The 19,824-nt window shown below is 43.6% G+C and overlaps 2 protein-coding genes across 3 annotated transcripts in view; one reads left to right on the forward strand and one right to left on the reverse strand.

Moving 5' to 3' along the window:
* prkaa2 (protein kinase, AMP-activated, alpha 2 catalytic subunit) overlaps positions 1-1,983 on the reverse strand; it is an 11,077-nt gene extending 9,094 nt beyond the window's left edge. The window contains exons 1-2 of the mRNA XM_035652905.1: positions 1,821-1,983; positions 524-665 (exon numbers count right to left, since the gene is read on the reverse strand). Coding sequence (XP_035508798.1) covers positions 524-665; positions 1,821-1,920 — 242 coding nt within the window. The 5' untranslated portion in view covers positions 1,921-1,983. The remainder of the gene's footprint in view (positions 1-523; positions 666-1,820) is intronic.
* A 2,606-nt stretch (positions 1,984-4,589) lies between these two features.
* Positions 4,590-19,824, forward strand: part of plpp3 (phospholipid phosphatase 3) — a 29,099-nt gene continuing 13,864 nt past the window's right edge. The window contains exons 1-2 of one of the 2 annotated variants that reach the window (XM_035652907.1): positions 4,590-4,728; positions 18,793-18,950. In XM_035652907.1, the coding sequence (XP_035508800.1) occupies positions 4,590-4,728; positions 18,793-18,950 (297 nt within the window). Of the gene's footprint in view, positions 4,729-18,209; positions 18,365-18,792; positions 18,951-19,824 lie in introns of both variants that reach the window. The other variant, XM_035652908.1, reaches the window with a different exon arrangement.

Consider the following 19,824-nt stretch of genomic DNA (forward strand, 5'->3'; position numbering starts at 1 on the left):
CTTACAGTGGACTAACCCTAACCCTGGCCTAAAAATAACACAGAGATTGTTGAGAGACACAGAGAGACATGGACTGACAATGAGAAAAGAGACCGGGAGACAGACAGAAAGAGAGAGAAGGAACACATGGTCAAAGAAAACATCAAGATGAGCCAAGACACCTGGACGAGGACAAGGATTTAGTCATGTACAGCGACTTCTATCGTCTTGACTGGAGATTTCCTACTAACCAGAACAGATTTCTTTATCTAGGTCCAAGCTCGTGTGTGTGTGTGTGTGTACTGGTATGTTTGTGTGTTCCACCTCCTGGGAGCCCTGCGGGCATGCTCACTACGGCCCAGCTGTAGTAAACAAACAGGAACAAGCAAAGCATGCCACAACACAGACTGAGGGAACAGAACATAGCAAAAGGCCCACATTACAACAGCCACTAATTTGACAGAGCTCAGTTATCTCTCTATCGTCTGTCAACACTCAGAGTCTTAAAATCTGACAGAAGGATGTGTCGTCTTTCCCCACTTACAGCTTGATAATGTGTGGGTGTCTGAACAGTTTGAGATTCTGGATCTCTCGTTTGATCTTCCCAACAACATCGAGACTGCGGATCTTTTGTCTGTTTAGGATCTTTACAGCCACTTTATGGCCTGTCAGCTGGTGCTCGCCGACTGAAAACAAAAGAATACAGATATGAAGCAGATACAGCACACAGATAGTAATAGTAAGGGCTCATACACAGCACAGGCAGTTAGGCATGAGATATACAGATGCCCAAAGAGAGGCACTAATGGGTTAAGGTTTGATTTGGATATCTGTTGCATGGCAGGCTTCAACAAAACAGTAATTTATTATTATTATTATTATTACAGGTTTTTGGCCTTCTATAGCCATTATTTTCTGGCAACTATCAGCCTGCATGAGGCCCTGAAGCCATGTTGTTACTGTAGCTGCCAACCCCTACTCACAGTTTCACTACAAACATGAGTTATGAAGCATTAAAAGGTAGAAGGCTGGATGAACTGGTCCAACTCCCACCTAGGGAGTACCCTAAGACACACATTTGATTCAGTTCGGTATAAAAACAATATGATGAACGCGTTAGATAAGCAGCCATGACTCCAGGTGGGTTTACCCCCGTTAAGCTAACACATCCCTCAAACTGCGCACACAAGAAACAGGCGGTGAGAGCGACAAGTTATAGCTCACAAGGTCATGCAGAGTGCCCGCAAACTAGCTAAAAAAACTCAAATAATATCCTTTGTTAGGCCTCTTCAGTAAAACTTTACTCCTGTAAAGCATGTTTCCGACTCAACAGGCCGCCACTGGCTGACATTAGGATAATATCAGAACAGCCCCGGCGTTTAGAAACATTTTGTCACTTAACTTAAGAACATTAAGCTCAGATGCTGCTGTAAGCTTTACGTACGTCCTTTACTGCAAGACGGGGCAAATAAACCTACAAACTCTCTCATTGTTTAACGTTAAACGGTAATAATGTGAGTATGACTGTGCACCTCCTTGTAGCTGTTGTCCTCCAGGTAATTACACCTGCCATAGCTGATAACAGTAGCTAACGTACACACAGCGGCTTCGGTGAAAGAATTTGACTTTCAAGCGAGCAGATTCTCAGAACGCATTTACGCTTTAAATCCCTTCTGTCGCAACCGTTAAACCGACCAGCTACGCTAACTGCTCACTGACCACCGGTACGTTCGACGCTGTCAGTTGAAGCGGGGGGTGGGCGCAGAATACTTCATATTACTCTAACAGAAAGGCGCAAACATACACATTAAACTCGGTACGACACAAAAGCATCACTTAACTCTTCACTTTCCCGAATGTTCCCACTCCGAGCGTGTCGCCGAGGATGTAATGGCCGATCTTTACCCTGCCTTCGTGTTTCTGTTGTTGCCGCTCTGCCATCTTCTCCGTTACCGACGGCTGGGCTGGCTCGGTGTGGTGGGTGTGCTGCCTGCCCGTTGGGGCTCTGCGCGGAGGGGCGGGGCGCGTCGCCTCTCCCACTGCGAGGAAGGGGAGAACCACCGCGCACTGTAAGGCTCACAGGGAACACTAGCAGAAACATGGAATTGCTATTCCGAGGACAGACATCTGTCGCAAAGCGTAGCTTGTGGGGCATTACAAGGCATTATCCCCTCCAAGAGGTGTTATCCCTCCAGCAGCCCAGTATACCCCCGTACAGTGTGCATCTCCCACCGACCCGGTGTAGTGGCGAGTTTAGCACCCCAGTCAATTACCTACCGAGATACCTACGAGAGGTCTACTGGACAGCCCAGTGTAACCCTACTAAGCGACTGAGATTGTGTAAGGTGGCACATTATAAATCAGTTGCCTTTAAGGACCAGTGTGCATTGGAAATCATTTGGACTGGATGCTGTTTGTGTAGTATTAAAGCATTTATTTTAATGTAAAACAATCTGCCTCTGGAGTAGTGAGCAACACAATCAATGCATTTACTGATATGTTTGGGTTATACAGCCTAATATATATGTCTGCTATATGTGATAATAAACGAAATGTTAACAGAAGACCAATGCATGCTTTAGTCACTGCTGTGTGTCTTTGTTTTGGGTTTGTACTGTAGGTCAGCATTGATTAGTGTTCCCTGTATGTTTGTGGACTATCAAGCAGGTCTGTAAGGTCAGTCATATTGTCATTGTTATTCTCACAAATAGGTGGATCCCATCTTGTTCATGTCCTCCCTGAGGTCATATGACGGTCATATTAATTATTATTATTATTATTTTGTTGGCCCCCAATCTCTACCATTTAAGTCTCAGATGTTTCAAAAACCAACAACTCAGATTTTATTTAAAAGCCTCAGATTGTTGGTAATCATCTGGAACAGTATGGGCTGTTAAAACAATGGTCGGAAAAGTGAGGGGAAAGGTGTGTTGCAAACAACATTGAGGCGAGTCGTTTACATTTAACCACTAGGTGGCAGTGCACGTTCAATGTATCCAGATTTAGTGTGACTCTTGGAACCAGTGGAGTGGTGCCTGGAGAAGTTGGTATTCTTTTCATTTATGCTCAAATTAGTTTTTAAGCGGCCTGTCCAGTAAGGGATAAACGCCCTGTTACAAACAATGACATGTAAGACTATATTTAGTGTAACCCAACACGTTTCCATAGTAGCCTGGTTTGCACATTCGTCGTTAACCTCTGCTGCTTGAGTTCAGCAGTATATGCATTATTAGCCAGTGCCCCATTTAAAGGGTGCACGACTTTCGTAAGTCAATACTGAGAATTAACTTATATAAATTAGTGTACTTTAAGTTTAAGTTATTTTTCCTCCATCCAGTCAATAAAAACTGGTGTGATGCCTTCGCCGATCCTAGGAAAAAGAAAAACATCTTGCAGAACACCTGCTAAATGATGGCATCAGAGGGATTCAAGGGTTGGGTATTACCCAATGCTTACTGAACAAAGAAATGTGCGTACCCTCTGCACTACACCACTGCGTAGAACTGCTGCTGCTCCTGTCATGTGCATATGGCTTGAGCCCTCTCTCAAATAGGAAAGCATTTGTGGAGCTGGTGTTTATCGAAGTTAGAATATAAGCACCAATTCCCATACCTTTTAAGAAACAGAAACGGATAGTGTGTGCCTGGTTGGACTCAGATGAGACTTTCCACTGGTACATTTGTATTGTTGAAATACAAAATGTTGATTAAATAGATGAAAAGGTTTGTTTTTGTCCTTTTCCTATTCAGCGAGTCCCCATTACACATTTCCCCAGAAAACGAATTCAATATAGTACACACATAATCTTCTTGTTTTTCGTCTTGTTTAGGATGTAATGGCGAATTAAATATTACTTTATAATATATGTAATATTATTAAATGGCCAAAATGTATAGTTTTTTTTCCATATGGGATTACAACATAAACATTACCCGAAGAAACACAGGCCTACTGGAAAATAAGGAATTGCTTTAATTATTCTGAGGATGAAGAGAGCAGCTCCCCGTTTCCAATAACACGACCACTGAGCCGCTATCGCTCTAGTGCGCATGTCGTACCTCGCTGACCCGCTGGGGGCGCTGTGCATCCGCGCTGCTCTTTGACCCCCCCTCCTGGTCTCCAGTCTGAGAAAGTTTTCCATGCAGGGATGGAGGTGATTACCCACCGCTAGCAGAGAGAAGAGGGCTGAGCCTTGAAGCTGCTGGGGGAACTGGAAGAGAGCAGGGGGAGGAGGAGGAGAAGAAGAAGGATTGATATAACAAGAGCGGCTGTCGGTGCGCAGCGCAATTCTCACTCACTTCAAGTGTTTGAAACAGGAGCGATAAAGGGGAGCGGGCTTTCCATTCATTTCGAGCGCAGCCAACTGTTCTTTCTTGAGTCCGTGGCGCGGGTCCGTTCACCAGATACTAATACTCATATATATTTTTTTATTTTTTTTAAACTAAAAGTACGAGACATCAGCAGTTTTGAAACTTTACGAGACCTCCGAGTTGGGAAGTTTTGTCTCCCTCTGAATTGCATGACATTTCTTTGAAGGACTTGAGAGCCTGACAGAGTTTCTTCACCTAACGCGTGGTGTGGGATTTTGAGCTGAAACGGGGAGTTCTCAAATGCAAAAGTACATGTATGAGAAAGCAATGGCCCAAGAGACAAGGAACGGAGGAACCTCTACGTTAAACAACAACAACGGTGTTGACAACAGTAAGAAGAAGCTGCTCATAGCGCTGGACATCATCTGTCTTCTACTTGGTAAGTTTATGATCAGGTTGAGGCTGTTTATTCGCCTCTGTTATAATTTGAATTGTTTACTTTTTTTTTTGGCGCACATCAGCTGATTTGGACCACAGGCCACTTTAAACTCACACGAAGAGCAGAAACAATAAATACATTAAACAGGACCCGCGCATTCTAATTGTCCGGCAATAAAAGCCTTATCGTTTTAAAAGTACTGCCAGTTATCTGCGGCCACAAGACAACTTAATCATCAGACATCCCCTTATCATCCAGCTCCAACGCCATGCCGGGGGAAGAAGCGCGGAATAAAAAACTGACCGCACTCAAAGGTTCAGGCTTTCATGTTAGAAAACAAATACAGTTTATAGAATAAACACAGACATGTTTATGAGCACATTCATAAATGTATGCATACAAGAAAAACGTGTGCTGTCTGACTGCCATGGTGACTCTCAGCTGAGACAGCAAGATAAAAAAAATACAATATTATTGATCATCTCAAAGTCCACAGAGCATCACTTGGACCCTATCAGTTGATGCTCCTGCTGCCTGCCAACATGCCTAGGGCATAAATGTTTTGAAGTGTTGTAACCTGCCCTTTTACTGCCCTTTAAATAGCCTGTGACAGCCCTCCTGTGCCCTCATAACCTTGTTCGTCTGACCCCAAACCTCCAGAAGTGCCATTCCAGCTGGAGCCACCCATACATAGAGATGCAAGTAAAAATCGAAGCGTAATTAAGGTATTGATTCATAGCTGATGAAACTGTCACCGAAGCGGAGGCGACGTTTGGGGTCTTTACTGCTCTGATTTGCTCCAACAGGCAAATTGTTCGTAATGTAGAGTTTGTGTGTTAGTCCTAACTTGTTATTCCGCTGGTGTCCCATCCAGATTCAGTGTGTGTGTGTGTGTGTTGCTTTGATAGCTGGTTTGTTTTTGGCTGTTGTCACTGTAGCCCAGTCCTTTTAGTTTCAAGCTCCAGTGGCCCCCCTTTCTCTTCTCTCTGTTTTCAATCCCTCCGTCTCTCCTTTCTCTCTTTTAGAAAAGGATTATGGGAGTTGCGCTGTAACTTCTACACATTCTCTCCCAGAACCCTGCAAATCCCTGGCCAGCTGCCCCTGATCACTCCACTTCAAATTACTTTCTCTCTCCCTCTCTCTCTCTGTAGCTTTCTATCTTGCCCTACTTCTCCCTCTCTGTCCAGGGGACTGTGTGGAATAATTGCTTAAGCATGTGTTGTGGCAAGGGAATGCCTCTCCAATCTAACAGAGGGAGATGGAGAGGCGGGACGCGTGGCTGACCAGGCATTAGAGGAGCAGGTGGGAGCCACACCAACAGTTTTATATGGAGAAACTGAAGCATCAACGGTAGTAACAAAATATGCAACATCGCCACACAGGAACAGGATTTTATTACCCAGGATGTTACAAATGGTGCAGATTAACTCCACATTCTCTTAAGTGCTCTGTAGTCGAAACAGATCTGCTTGACAGACACAGAGTTTTCCAGTGGGTTTATATTGGTTTTGCTTATTAAAGAACCTCAGAGAGAGATACACTGTTTCATCTGCACCCATATACATGTAGATGAGCTTTGAGCACATGTGGAGTGAATTTCCTGAATAAACCAACTTCCTTCACTGGTAAAGATTCTACAGTCGGCTCCTCTTTGCCATGTTAGGATAACACGCACACACACACAAACACACATATGCATGTAAACACACAAATGGTCACACAGATTCTCCTTTGTCATGCTAAACACAATCTGGCTGCTCATTGATGATTGGTTGGCCCACTTTAGTGGTTTTGGGGGGGTTACACATTGGGGGTTCAGTGGGTGGAGGGACAGGGGAGTTAAAAGAGAGAAGAATAAAGACCAGGAGAAAGGGGGGTTATCAGGGGGTCCTGAATGAGGAACGAGGAATGTGGGTGTGTGGAGGGCTCAGAAGAATGTCTGATCTTGAATAGGTTTTTGCTCTGTGTGCGTATCAGAACAAGGTGGTGTACACTATACAGCTAGTTAATGCATAAAAATCTCATTACCTTTAATTAGCTCCTATCTGCCAGCTGGTGCTACACACACAGTCTATGCAGTGACACCTTCCTATAGGTTGTCACACACCCTCAGGCACTGCTAATTGTTCTGTTTGCATAAAGGCCATCTGAGGCCATCTATAATCACACACACCGACACATGTGTACAAACTAAAAAAAATGGTTCTTTCTTTGTGTTGCCTCTGCTAATCAACTCTAATCATGCATAAACACAACAGGATCAGAATGGTAATGAAAATGTATACACACACACACACACACACACACAGAACTCAGCTGCTGAGACCAGAGTTACAGTGTACAGTTTTGGCAGCTGAGCACAAGAATCATCTGCTGATTTCACTTTGGCTCCGGTTCCACTCTCACTGAGCAGCAGAGTTGATTTAGCGATGCTATAAGGAGCACACACAAACGCCATACACTCCCTATAAATACACAAACGCCACCGCAGACTGCAGAATTTCATTCTTCTCATTTTCTCTGTCTCACATGCACTCATGAACATGGCTATATGCTGTCTTGTAGGCTACTATCATCCATTTTAAATGGGATGTTTATTGTGAAAACACATTGACACCCAGTTGAGCTCCCAGGAAACCGTACCTCTAAAAGTAGCCTCACCTAAACCCAGATTAAGTTTTACACAATGCAAAGGAGATTATGCATTGTGTGTTTGCTTGGGCGCATACATTAGTGTCTGTCTGGGTTTGGAAGCTATTCAGAGTTTGAGCTGCAGGGGCCTTTTTGCAGAATATAAACATGGATTGGCCAGGTTTGGCTTGGCTGACTTTCAGTCCTGTATGAAGTCTGTCTGGATGTTGCTTTGGTGACCAGTCACTCATATATATATTTTTTTCCATCAGCATCTCAGATTTCTTGCTATCGGTTTTGATCTGTGATACACTCAGGTGTTTGGTGACGAGATTTTCCACGAGTGACAGACGTGGAGATGTTATTAGCAGCAGGGAGGAGTGTAACCTTTTGGCCCCGGGGAATCAGCTTCATAACTGGCCCTGGAGCATTAACCCTATATGGCTGTACACCCAACTCCTGCCTCCCCATTAGCTGCTATAGCATTACAGCAGTCAGTCACACAGCCCCTCATTAAAGCTGGAGAGGTTTAACCTCTACCTCTCCAGGCCTCAGCCACTTCAATCCTGAGCCGCTCTACAAATATTTTCCAGAATTTCTCAAATTCTTCATCTGGCTGTAGTGCCGTGGCCAAAGACTCTTGATGTGACATCTGGTGCAATTTTGGGAGTGTGTGAACCAGGGGGCATGATGTGTGTGTGTGTGTGTGTGTGTGTGCATAGTGGTGCTCAGGAAAGGGTGGGAAACGGAAAGGTAGTGTCGGTCGGAGGTAGGTGTGGTTGTGAAATGAAATCCTGTCCATTTTTTTTTTTTGCCTCACTGCCCATTTCCATTCTTTTCCCCCTTCCTTTCCCTTCCTGCTCCCTCTCCATTTAAGCGTGTCTCCCCTCTTCTTAACTGGTTTTGCACTAATGGAGAGACATGGCATGAAAGATCATGGGTTTTGATATTAAACACATTAGGATGTGGTTAGTTTAGTTTTGTGTATGTGTTATTGAAGTTGAGTAAATATAAAACCATATCTCAGAAACTAATCTATCTGACAAAAAAACACAAGTAGTTTTTGCCTAATCTTTAGTAGAAAACTGTAATCAAACAAGTGGGAGGCCTTCACACACAAACCCAAACACAGGCTCCAGTCCAAAGTTGCTGACCTTAATCTAAGGGCAAATATTGTCAGTCTGTCTGTTCAGGGGCTGACTGAGAAGAGGAGTGCTTTGGACTACCTGGCTAGATATAGATGCCCAAAGAGTAAAAGAGAGGTGGGAATAAGTGGGGGAAAATGGCAATGTGCTGTTCTCTCCATGAAGTCTGACATGTCAAGCCTCACCAATTTGAGTGTTGTAACTCAAAGTAAACATAATAGATAACTTTCTACTAGTTGCCATTAGGCTTTCCTGTCACAAGCTCCCAGAAGGACCATTTGTATTTACGGAAGAAATGTATTAAAGTTTACTATGTGTTTCAGTTCCACTGTTGATGCTCCTCGTAAATCTATTGTTCTGTTTGTCAAATAAGGTCAAAGGTCAGGCAGAAAATAGACTCATATAGGACTGCGGCGGAGTGCCTAAAGCGCTCTGTATGACATTTCCTGGACATTGAATGGACACGCACAGAGTATTATGTGACATCAGTCTCAAGTTTCAGCTCTGACAATAGTCTGATATGGTATTTACAGTGAGATTACATCACTGTATGTATCCCCTTGTGCTATCTGTAGCTGTAGTGGTGGCCTGTGGTGGGTTATGTTGTGTATGTTGTATATGTAGTGGCTGCAGGACAAGGCGAGGTTAGGGCTCTTTAGAAGGTGATGGGTGTCCTCTGGCAGATGACCATCACTGTATTATGTAATAAGATAAAGATCAGCAGATGTTCAGTCGTAGCCATAGGGCTACTAGTCCTTGAAGAATGTATGTAATTTTAAGTGTGCATTTTTGCGTAGATGTATATTTTTGTATGTGTTGTGATGGAGGTTTGTGGTGATATTGTGGCCAAACATTTTCAGCCCGGCGTCATTGTGACATGTGGCTGGTTTCTGCTGGTGCAAGAGTTAAATGACAAACCCTTGGGGTTTGTGTCTGTGCAGAACTGCGATTAGAGGTGTGTGGGTGTGTGCGTGTGCATGTGTGTCCCCTGGGGGTTTATATGGGAGAGGGAGTGCTCAGAGTTGTCATTAGATTGACTCTATGGCCCGAAGGAGTCTGTGTATGTATATGCTTATGTCTGCAATGTGTGGGTGGGTAGCATGTGTGAGGCATCTGTGACTCCATTTGTGTGTGTGCATGTTTGTGTGTGTTCCATGTGGTTCCCCTGGGCTAGCCAAAGGCATCAGGTTGACTGATGTGACTGTGTCTCTTTATGCTGGTATACAAACCAGACACATTCATCTCTTTTAAGTCTCCTCCGCAATGCCTCCATCTTAGCAAACAATTCAATTGCACAATAAAAGACTAAACTTTGACAATAGATGAACAACAGCTTGTAGTTTACCCTTTGACAACAATAGCGCAGTAAAGCTTCTGCCTCGCCTGTCTATCTCCACTCTCTTATCTATAATTATACCCTCAAACCGGTTATTTAGATAAATCAGGATTACTGGGCTGGACCCTACCATAAACCTTTGTTATTAGTCATTCTTGCATGTGTTTAAGCTTGTTTTATGCTGGTGTTGTAAATGAATATTTTGTGGAATCTGTGTGTGGGCATTGAGATGTTTCATAAACGCCTGACTGTCCGTTACACTCATGAAAAAAACAATTCTGAGGTTCATCTTTCTAGGATCAAGGTTCTTCTTAAAAGTTAAAAGTCTGATCAAATCTGATCAAAACCTACAAAGTTGATATCTGGTAAAATAGTGACAGTCTAAATTGATTGCTATGGGTATAAAGGAATTTTATAAAATGTATTTTTTGCATTGCATTTATAGTAACAATTTAAATATGACTTAAAGACTTGAAGATTTTTGGTTTTAGGTATCTTGAAAGTGCTTGAAATTTACTCTTAAAAGCTGGTTATCTTACATGCAGTTCTACTTATTAACGTGGGATCTGCAGCTTAAACAACAAACAGTTCTACTATCACTTTAATGTAAATGAGAGCAGAGCCAGCAGATGATCTTATAAAGCAGTGCTTCATCATAGCCAGCAGGCTGAGAGCTGTAGGCCTCATTACATCTCTCTGTTACAGCACACTGTCCTCGCCTGGGCCTCCTCCCTGCTGTGACACAGGCCCCTCTGTCTGTCACTTTCTCTTACTACATTGCCCACTACAATCCTCTGTATTTGTGTGTATGCACATGCTGTGCGCATCCAGAGATTGGGGGGTTGGGGGTCAGGGAGATTTCACTGTTTCACTGAGAACAATGCCCCTTTTGATGCATCTCAGTGCTCTTTGTTTCGTTAACAAGGACCAATAGGCCAGTGGCAGACAGAAGGAGGATAAAATGGAGGGAGGGAAAAAGTGAATGAGGTAGGGATGAGAGAGTGAGAGACCCTCCTCTCTGGGCACTCAAGTCCACTTGATTATCTGTCAGTGGTTTATGGCTGTTTCTGTTTCTAGCAGTATTGTTGACTGGATTGTGGGCTGTAGTGCTTATCTTCTCAGCTGTGGCCAGTGCTGTTGTAGTAAGCAGCTCAGCATCTTTATTGGCGCTGGCCTTATCTGTGCTGCAGCCACTGAGCCCTATCCTGTTTACATACAGAGAAAGAGGCTCCTCGCAATACTACAAAACATCATGCAGAACATTCACACTGGGGCTCCAATTTAACATCTATTGTCTTTGGATAAACACAGACGATTTTTGTGATTTTTGCAGTGTTGAGCAGGATATTTAAGGAGTAAATGAGGGGAAGGAGTGCAAGAAAGAGAGGAAAGTAGGGAGAGAAGTTTAGGGAGCATTATCCAGACAGAGGCGTCAGGTTTCAAAGACTCCACGGCCCTCTTCTCCACAGCCAGGCTTTTGTCCCAGGGGGTAATAATGCCATTATGGCAACAACAGAGAAACGCCCAGCCAGCCACCCAACCAACCAGCCAAGTAGCCTGATCTGGCCTCTGGGCACTGATCAAGTTTCCCCTCATTCGAGCAGCTGTACGTTCGTCCTCCTCTCTAAACTGTGGCCGAGCATTAGGAATGTCTTGATGGGTTGTAACTGATCTTTTTAAAACACATTATAAATATCCACTTGCCTCCTCTACATGCTAATGTAGACCAGAGTTGATTTCCCAAAAAACACTGTTGAATCCAACATCTCCTCAAATGTGCCTACAAGCCAACAGCAACATGGAGCCAGCAACAGCATTCAGAAGCTGCCCTCGCAGGTGCCTGCTGCTAAAAGTCCCCTAGAGAGTGTCCCAACGGATGCCTGTGTGTAAAAGGCATTTATTCCTGTGAATAAAATCTCTCTGAGTAAGCACATGCTTTAGCCCGAGGCCCCCCGGTCACTGCAGCATTCACACAGAGGGGGAAAAAGGACAGGGATTCACTCTGCACACCACTCTGCTGACCTCAGCCACTCCTGTGTGCGTGTGTGTGTGTATTTGTGAGCTTTGTATATGCGTGAGACACATCAGCAGCTTGTGGAAACAAAGAACTTATATCTCGGGCCAAACATCTGTATCAGTGTACGTATGTGTATGTTCATGTGTGTGTTTATGAATGTATGTTTCCTAGCCATTGCGCGTATATGGATAAAGCCTGGGTGGTTTTTATGGAGCAGAGTTTGTTTATTTGGAGTGCGAAAGCATTTTTAAAGCCCTTTGTGGTCGACAACTTAAAATGTTTGAGAAAGGCTTTGCTGGAGTTGCCAGTGGAACCACAGTAATCCACTTTAACACCCACATAGCCACACACAGGCACACACTCTCACAGATATAATGGGCAGTGTTTCAGTGACATGCGTGCCCTGTTCTTGTGTGTTACAGTATGATCCTAGATCTATGTCACATCCCTCACCTTTGACCCTTGGCCCTGTAGCTACTTCCAGGGTCTGTCTTGAACCTTAGCTAACCTGTGCACTCTGTTCCCAAATGTCTGGAAGGCCACACATTCTCACGCTCATAGCTTTAGTGACCTGAAGATGAAGTTAAATGTGTGGGCTTTCAGCACTGTGTAGTGTTGGATGTGTGACAAATTTCAAAACATCCATGGCATCTGCTTGGCAGGCCGCATTTTAAAAACCCTCACAACTTTAACTTTTCACAATTTTAGTTGAATGCTGATTAGTTTGTTCCCTCTCTAAATGTTAAGGTATATGTTAAGGATGAGGAGGAAATTACATTTAGAGGAGTTACTGTTGATATAATACATTAAGATTTGGTTTATTGACATATAGCATATGTACAATATATGCTCCATACATACTACCCGAAATCATTCTACCCATATGCTCTTGCCACTTTGCCTGCTCACCTGCCTCTTCATTTTGGCAGAACAATGTGCACCAACAAGTGGACCTGGCACTCTCTGCTCCCTTGTTTTATCAGATAGACATTATCAGCACAGACTCTCTCGCAGTTCATACACACACGGCTAATATTTATTACATAATGGCACACATACATCCTCTTGAGATTGCACACACACGCTGTGATTGCACTGTTGCTAGAAGAGGACATTTATCCAAATGAATGGACTAGAGGTCTAACTAATTGAACAAAGACACTCAGTGTGTTTCTCTTCACACACACACACACACACACAGAGTCACACACATATTAAATAACCGCAACTATCTACACTTCTTTTTAGCAATGTAGGCCACTTTAGAGTGTCCTATAGCAACATAGGTTATGTTGCAGGGCGTGTGTGGAGCTTTAACTGATAGCAGTATGTCAGAAGTTTCCTCAAGAGACTGGGATTGGCCTGAAATAGACAAGTAAAGGTAACAGATCTGTAGATAACAACCCACAGGCATAGATCAGGTTGTTTATTAGTTTGTGATGAGAAGTGTCAGTTCCCTGAGATTAATTGTTATGTAAATGGATTAAAAGATTAGAATACATTTTTATACATACTTTTTTGTATTTGGTCCAACACAAGCAAATAGGGCAATATTTTTTGTTGTTTAATCTGTTGATTTCTTTTATTTTTATGAATCATCTATATTCTATAAGTAAAAGTCTTTAAGAAAATAGTAAAACAGAAAAAAGTTGCCCCATACAACTTTCCTGAGCTCAAACTGTTGTCTCGAAAAAGTCTTTGTTTTTTTTATTCTCATGCCACAGACACGAAAATAAAAGTTTCCGTAGACAACAAAGAGCATTGAGGTTTGATAAAGAGACATACTCTGCACTCTGACTGATCTGATGTGTTGAAAAGCAGTGAGAAAAATCATAGAAGACGAGAAGACAAAGTCTGATTGATTGACTGGTTAGTCCTTGGAGTCTAGCCCCCCTCCCAGCCTCCGCCCTCTCTAACCTTCCTCTGAATTCTTGGTTCCACTCCTTGTCAGGACGGGTCACATGGTTTATTTGAGAGACAGGAGGAGGAAATCCTCCATTAGAGCAGACCACAATACCTCTTCCTTTGCTCAGCTCCGCCTCCCATTCACCTCTCACACACACTGCTGACACCCCAGCTCGCTCACTATAATAACGATATCATTCTAATTCTGCTCCCGAAAGCCATGAAAGCCCATTAAAATGTCAATAGAGACCCAGAAGGGTGAGAGAGTCATGAGAGTGGGAGAAGCTCACCACTATAGTCTCAGCAGACACGCAGGTGTTGCTCTACAGGGAAATTAGTGCCATGTCAGGTGGAATTAACCTTTTGAGCAATACAGAGCTTTAGCTGCCTTAAGAATAGTTATTGTGTCCTTTTTTGGCAAGTACAATCAGTCTTAAGACGAGCGAAAATAATAGGACCTTGCTGATCCTTAACCGGCAGGACAGAGGAATAATTATCAATTAATTAATATTAATGAGGACTGTTGAAATACATCAAAATGCAAGTTCTAACTGTGTAGTGAACTGTTAAAAGCAACATATTTCCGTCCCTTATATCTGAAGGAAATGTGAAAAACAGACTTAGTCGTGTTAGTACTGCTAATCTAAGCGCTAACTCGCTATACCAAATTTAACTCCTAAGCCAATGAAACAGGCTCCGGCTGTGTAATCTCTCTCACACAAATGTGTGTATTAACACACAAACTCACACACACACAGCAAGGTAGATATATGAACTTAAACTTACAAGCATGTGCACACATACCATATATAAACACACACGAACATACTTTTGTGCCGTGATTTCTAACACGCAGTGGAGCGTGAACATGTGAGTGGATTTATGGATGGAAAATAAGTACAGCACATACGCACACATATACACAAAAGCCTTGCTATGACCTCTGCATATAAACACTGATTCAACCAGCCAGAGAAATAGCTCTCTCCCTCTCTATCTGACCTGTGGTAAGTAGTCTTTAGTGGCTTGCAGTCGTTCTCCTCATAGACTGAAAGAGAGAAATGCATGACGGGATCTGATAAGACAAATAGAACTGTTCCCCAAACTCGCCAAACCACCCACTTAGGATGTGTGTTTTTTTCTCCATACTTTTTGTCTCTTTCTCTCCATTGAGGGGTTTTCAGACCAGTTATTCTCAGGCGCCTGTTTGTGCTGTTTAAAAGCAACTCAGTGGCTTGATAGTTCATAAGGCTCATTGGCTCTAAAAGCACAGAACTTATCTGGCAAGGCACAGACATAAAAACAAAGTGTGAAAACGGGCTGATATAACTATAAAATTGACCATTTACTTTCCTCTGTGTCAGTATTTTGGAAGTAAAGTAGGACTGTCTGCAAGCAGTACAGGTGATTTGAGAATCTCAGGCATCACTGAATGCTACTGACCTCATGACAGAGCTTGTAAAATAGTTGTTTTTTAATTCACTGACGCACCACAGGCCTTTGCCAATAGCCCAGCCCACCTCTTTCTTTTTCTCCCCTTTCTTGTTTTTATCTCTCCCTGACACTCCCCCATCTCTCTCCTCTTCTCTCTGGGTCAGCGGACCCTGTGAAGGTCACTCGCTCTTTATCCCATTTCCATTAAAGAGGTCATATTTCTTCACACTGCTGTTTGCAGATGGGGCTCAGATGGGCTCTTAGGTTAGTGCTGGGGTATGCTTTAGCTTGTGCCAAGAGGTTCAGGGTCTGACTTTGGTATGAGGAGAATGCCCACATACCAGGCTGTTTTCAGGGAGATGGCGCGGGGGGGGGCAGCACAAAACAGCTTAAGAAGCGTGTGGACAGAGAGGCTTTCATAAATTCTCAACAGATAGTATTGAGGTGCTCAATCGTTCACTCTCACTTTCCTTTTTGTCTCAGCTGGTCAACTCCTGAGTTTCCCATGGTGTACACCGATCGGTTTAGCCTTTAAGTACCAGTTTGCGTGTGTGTTTGTCTGTGTGTGTGCTTCCCATGTCTGTTAAGCCTGTGACCTCCTCTCCTTTCACTTCTGCTCATTAGCATGTGAATCCCCCCTCCACAAGTAGGCCAGAGTGGAGAGACGGAGAAAAAGAGGAGAGGAGAAGGAGGAGGAAATGGAAAAACAGAGCAGAGATTGGCAGGAGAAAAAGCATGATCAGATTTCTGAAAAAAATGTTTTCCCCAGCTGAGTGTTTACCCAACAGCAATCGTTTTGTGCACAGACTTAACGCATGGGGGTTCTTGCTGTGTTTAAGGTATTGAAGTTCACTGGGGCATTGAGCTAAAAGACTCACGTGTAGAGAAACGCATATCTGCACCAGAATTTACTCTTTAGTTGTCCTGTCCTGCCCTGCCTTGCCCCCCTAATTCGGCGTGAACAGGCTCACCCAAAGCTAACCCTGCCTGTTGTGTGGACAGTGTGGTTCTCAGACACCACCAAAGTCTGGCCCAGCCCTGTGTGGGCCCACCAGCAGCCTGTCGAGTCCTGGCGCAGCACCCTGTTTGTGCAGGTGTCTGCCTCAGTGACCATCCCATCTGCTGCCCTCTGCCAACCACTGGAGAGAGAAATAGCCGGCTTAGATTACAATGAAACAATAAAAAAAAATGCTTCAAACTCTTAATACCATTTTAGGGGCTCTCAGCTGTTTTTGAAGTATTGTTTTGTTATTTTCACACGAGAAGATTCATGCAATTGCTTTACATTCTCACCCCAAAGTCAATTTAGCAGCCGTTCTGCTCTCATATCACATGATCTTTGTCAGCAGATGTTGTACGGCTGGCTGTCATTGTCAAATGTAGCATGTTCTTTTCCAAGCACTTTAGTGTAAGGTCTTCTCGTTCAGGTTGGGTTGAAGGTTTGAAGGAGTATTAAAGTTCATTCAGAACCTCAAAAGTTTCCATAGTTTTTCCATGTTTTAAAAAAGCTTAGTTTATTGGAGCTTTCAAGCTTTCAATATTATAATTTTTTGTGGTCAAAAACCACCACCACCCCATACATATTAATGCAAAAAGGACAAAATTCAGAAAAATATTGAGTCAAATTAGTGTGGACATGGATTCATTTACACCTGAGACAACACTTTCTTCTTTCAAGTGGGAGTAGATGTCACAGTGTGGATGTTAAGGAGCCTGTGAGAGCCTTGAGTGTGTGTCCACAAGAATGCATAAGAAAATGTGTTTGGTGGTCTTCAAGAAGGAGTGGTTACTGGTGAGTGCTGTATTTTTCACGACAGACCAGTAACACGATCTCCCTCTCCCATCACTGGTGGGACAATGGCTGCGGTTCTAGGAGCATTCATGAGTAGATTTTGGACTGTCAGAAATCCCTGTGATGTGAGCTAACCACATGAACCGCATGCGGGAATAGTGGAGTTGAATGCTGAATATATATGTTGGTGTGTGAGTCTTCAGGACGCCTTCGTGTCTTGAGCTCCCTCTATTTATGAGCTACTACGGTCGTACGTACACGCCAAACATTCTCTCGTGAAATATGTTCCATAGTTGGGTGGGCTTCGTTTTGTTTTTCTTGGTATTCACACATTTTAAAATCCCTACAGGAAAACTTTGAAAGACCCAGCCAGAGTTTGCACTCCTATATTTGTAGTACTTTGATTTGGAGATGTGTATTTATTTTCAGAATAAAATGTGGGTGTGAATGAGTGTGTGTGTGTGCATGTGTTGTTAAAGACGCAAACAACAAAATTAATTGGATCAACCCAACTTTTAGCACTGCTTTCAACTGTCCAGTGTGTTGTTGAGGAAGTTGGACAAAGTGCTTTCCTGCCGAGTTTGATGAGAGGATTGACAACACTCTTAGAAAATGGTATCAATGCTTTTTTGCGTTGAGTTAGAGGTGAAAACTTACATCACTAGTGGTATCAATCTTCTCATCGAACTCTCAGCAACAAAGCCCAAAAGTGTATTTTCCTAAATGTTGAAATTTTCCTTTAACAAATGTTTTTATCAGACATTTTGACACTCTACATGGAATGGCACTCTCTTTTCCTGCACCCACTACACTGAAGTCCTTACAATGTGTTGACATAGTCCACGTGTTGGTGGGTTTCTTTTGTCTCCAATAATGGACCTCTAGCCCTGAGCGTCAGTGTGTATTTACTTTGTCAGGAGGGGGCATCTCCTAATGCTAAAGAATAAACTAGAATTCTTAATAGCCTAGTGTCACATTGTCAACAGGAGCAGCAGGAGGGGGTTTGCTGAGCAAATGGCCTGATCAATGATAGCATGACCTCACACACACCTGAGAAGTTCTTTGTCTGTTAATGTGTGTCTTAATGCAATATTTTTTCTTCAGCTTACGGGTAAGTAGCTATATGATGCAGTATGATTCCCTGTATTAGGTGTATCTGGCGGTCATCCTTATGTATGTTTGTGTGCGTGGGTTTATACATCCATTCATGTGTGTGTGTAGCTATGCTGCCCAGCCTGGTTCTGCACCGTACCTCTATTCGTCCATACCAGAGGGGTCTTTACTGCAGTGACTCCAGCCTGAACTACCCCTACAAGAAAAGCACCGTTCCCTCCTCAGTGCTCACTTCTGTTGGGTTGACACTGCCCGCGGTGTCCGTAAGTCCCCCCCCTTCCCACACACACAAAGAGCACTCGGTATTGGGGAACACTGACGGCAGAAACAGGGAGGGCTGGTGGTTCATGATGGTGGCTGTGAAGGAGTGACGGACCTACTATGAGATCTAGTGAAGTTCAGGAAAGCTGAAGCTGATGTAACATTTCTGTAGTTTGTAATTTATGCTGTCAGTTGAATCTGACTTTGGAATCATCACTCCTTCGCTAAGCTGACCATACATGACATCCTTAAGCCCCACCCACTTCTGCCATATCTCATGATCCTCCGGTGCCAGCGTGCTCCTTGTGCTCCCCTGTTCTCTTCTGTTTATGTCTGTGTGACTGACCTGGTGCTTTTATGCTTTCTTTCTTCTCTCCCCCTTCCTGTCTTTCTCTCTCTTTGCTCCCCTCTTTCCTTGTGTCTCTTGTAGCTAGCCTGCCTTTCCTGATCATTGAGACTAGCACCATAAAGCCGTACCAGCGCGGGTTTTACTGTTCGGACGAGTCCATCCGCTTCCCCCGAAAAGAGGGCGACACCATTAGTGATGCCGTGCTTTGTGGTGTTGGCATCCTTATTGCCATCTTCTCTGTAAGTCGACCTTAACACCTCCCTTTGTTTGATGCTTTTACTACAACTTAAAGACACTTCTTTTTAACTCTTAGTCCAAAAGATATACATAGCCCCTCTAACATAGACCTATAATCAAAAAGTTTGAGTGATTTCTTATCATGCAGTATTTTCCAAAATACTCCAGTCTTTTGCTATAAATGTGCTCTATATGTCCTTCCCTTTCATTCTACAATGTTTTTTTCGTCATTCTTTATTCTTTCGTATCAGCTTTGAGTCATCCAAGCCATTTGAAATGGCCCATTTTTATTACTTTGTTAAGTGAGTCAGTGGTAGCAGGAGGCCCCCCAAGCGACATTAGGAAATGCGTGTTTATGTGTGTGTGCTGACACATGCATGCCAAAGACCAAAGAGATTTTACAAGTTCTTGGTCCATTCTCATACCTCCCACTCGTATCCCTGCCCCCTGACTCCGTGCCCTCTGTGCCCCGCACATTACTTCGGGTGAATATGTCAGTGCTCTCTCCCATGCCCGTAGTGCCTCAATGATGATGAAGCCTGAGGTGTCTAACAGTTAACAACAGCATGGAAGTCTTCATTCCCATGACTCCGGCTGCAGTGTTGTGCCAGCAGAATAGAGTGGGGGGTCAGGGTTAGTGGAAACATGTTATAATGACATGTGGTGGGGTATGTGTATGTCAATTAGTGCCACGTGGTCAGGCTAGATGATCTTTACAGCCCCCAGACTCTTTGTGGGACAACCCCCTCATAAGTTCCCAGACTGAGACGTCGCTTTACCACCCGTCTCCTCGCCATCAGCTTATTGGGCACACACGCACACACACACACACACACACACACACACAGTACCAGCTCAGCTCTTCTGCTTATTGGA

Source organism: Morone saxatilis, unplaced genomic scaffold (assembly GCF_004916995.1).
Source record: "Morone saxatilis isolate NCDOM2014 unplaced genomic scaffold, NCSU_SB_2.0 Contig12, whole genome shotgun sequence".
Taxonomy (NCBI): domain Eukaryota; kingdom Metazoa; phylum Chordata; class Actinopteri; family Moronidae; genus Morone; species Morone saxatilis.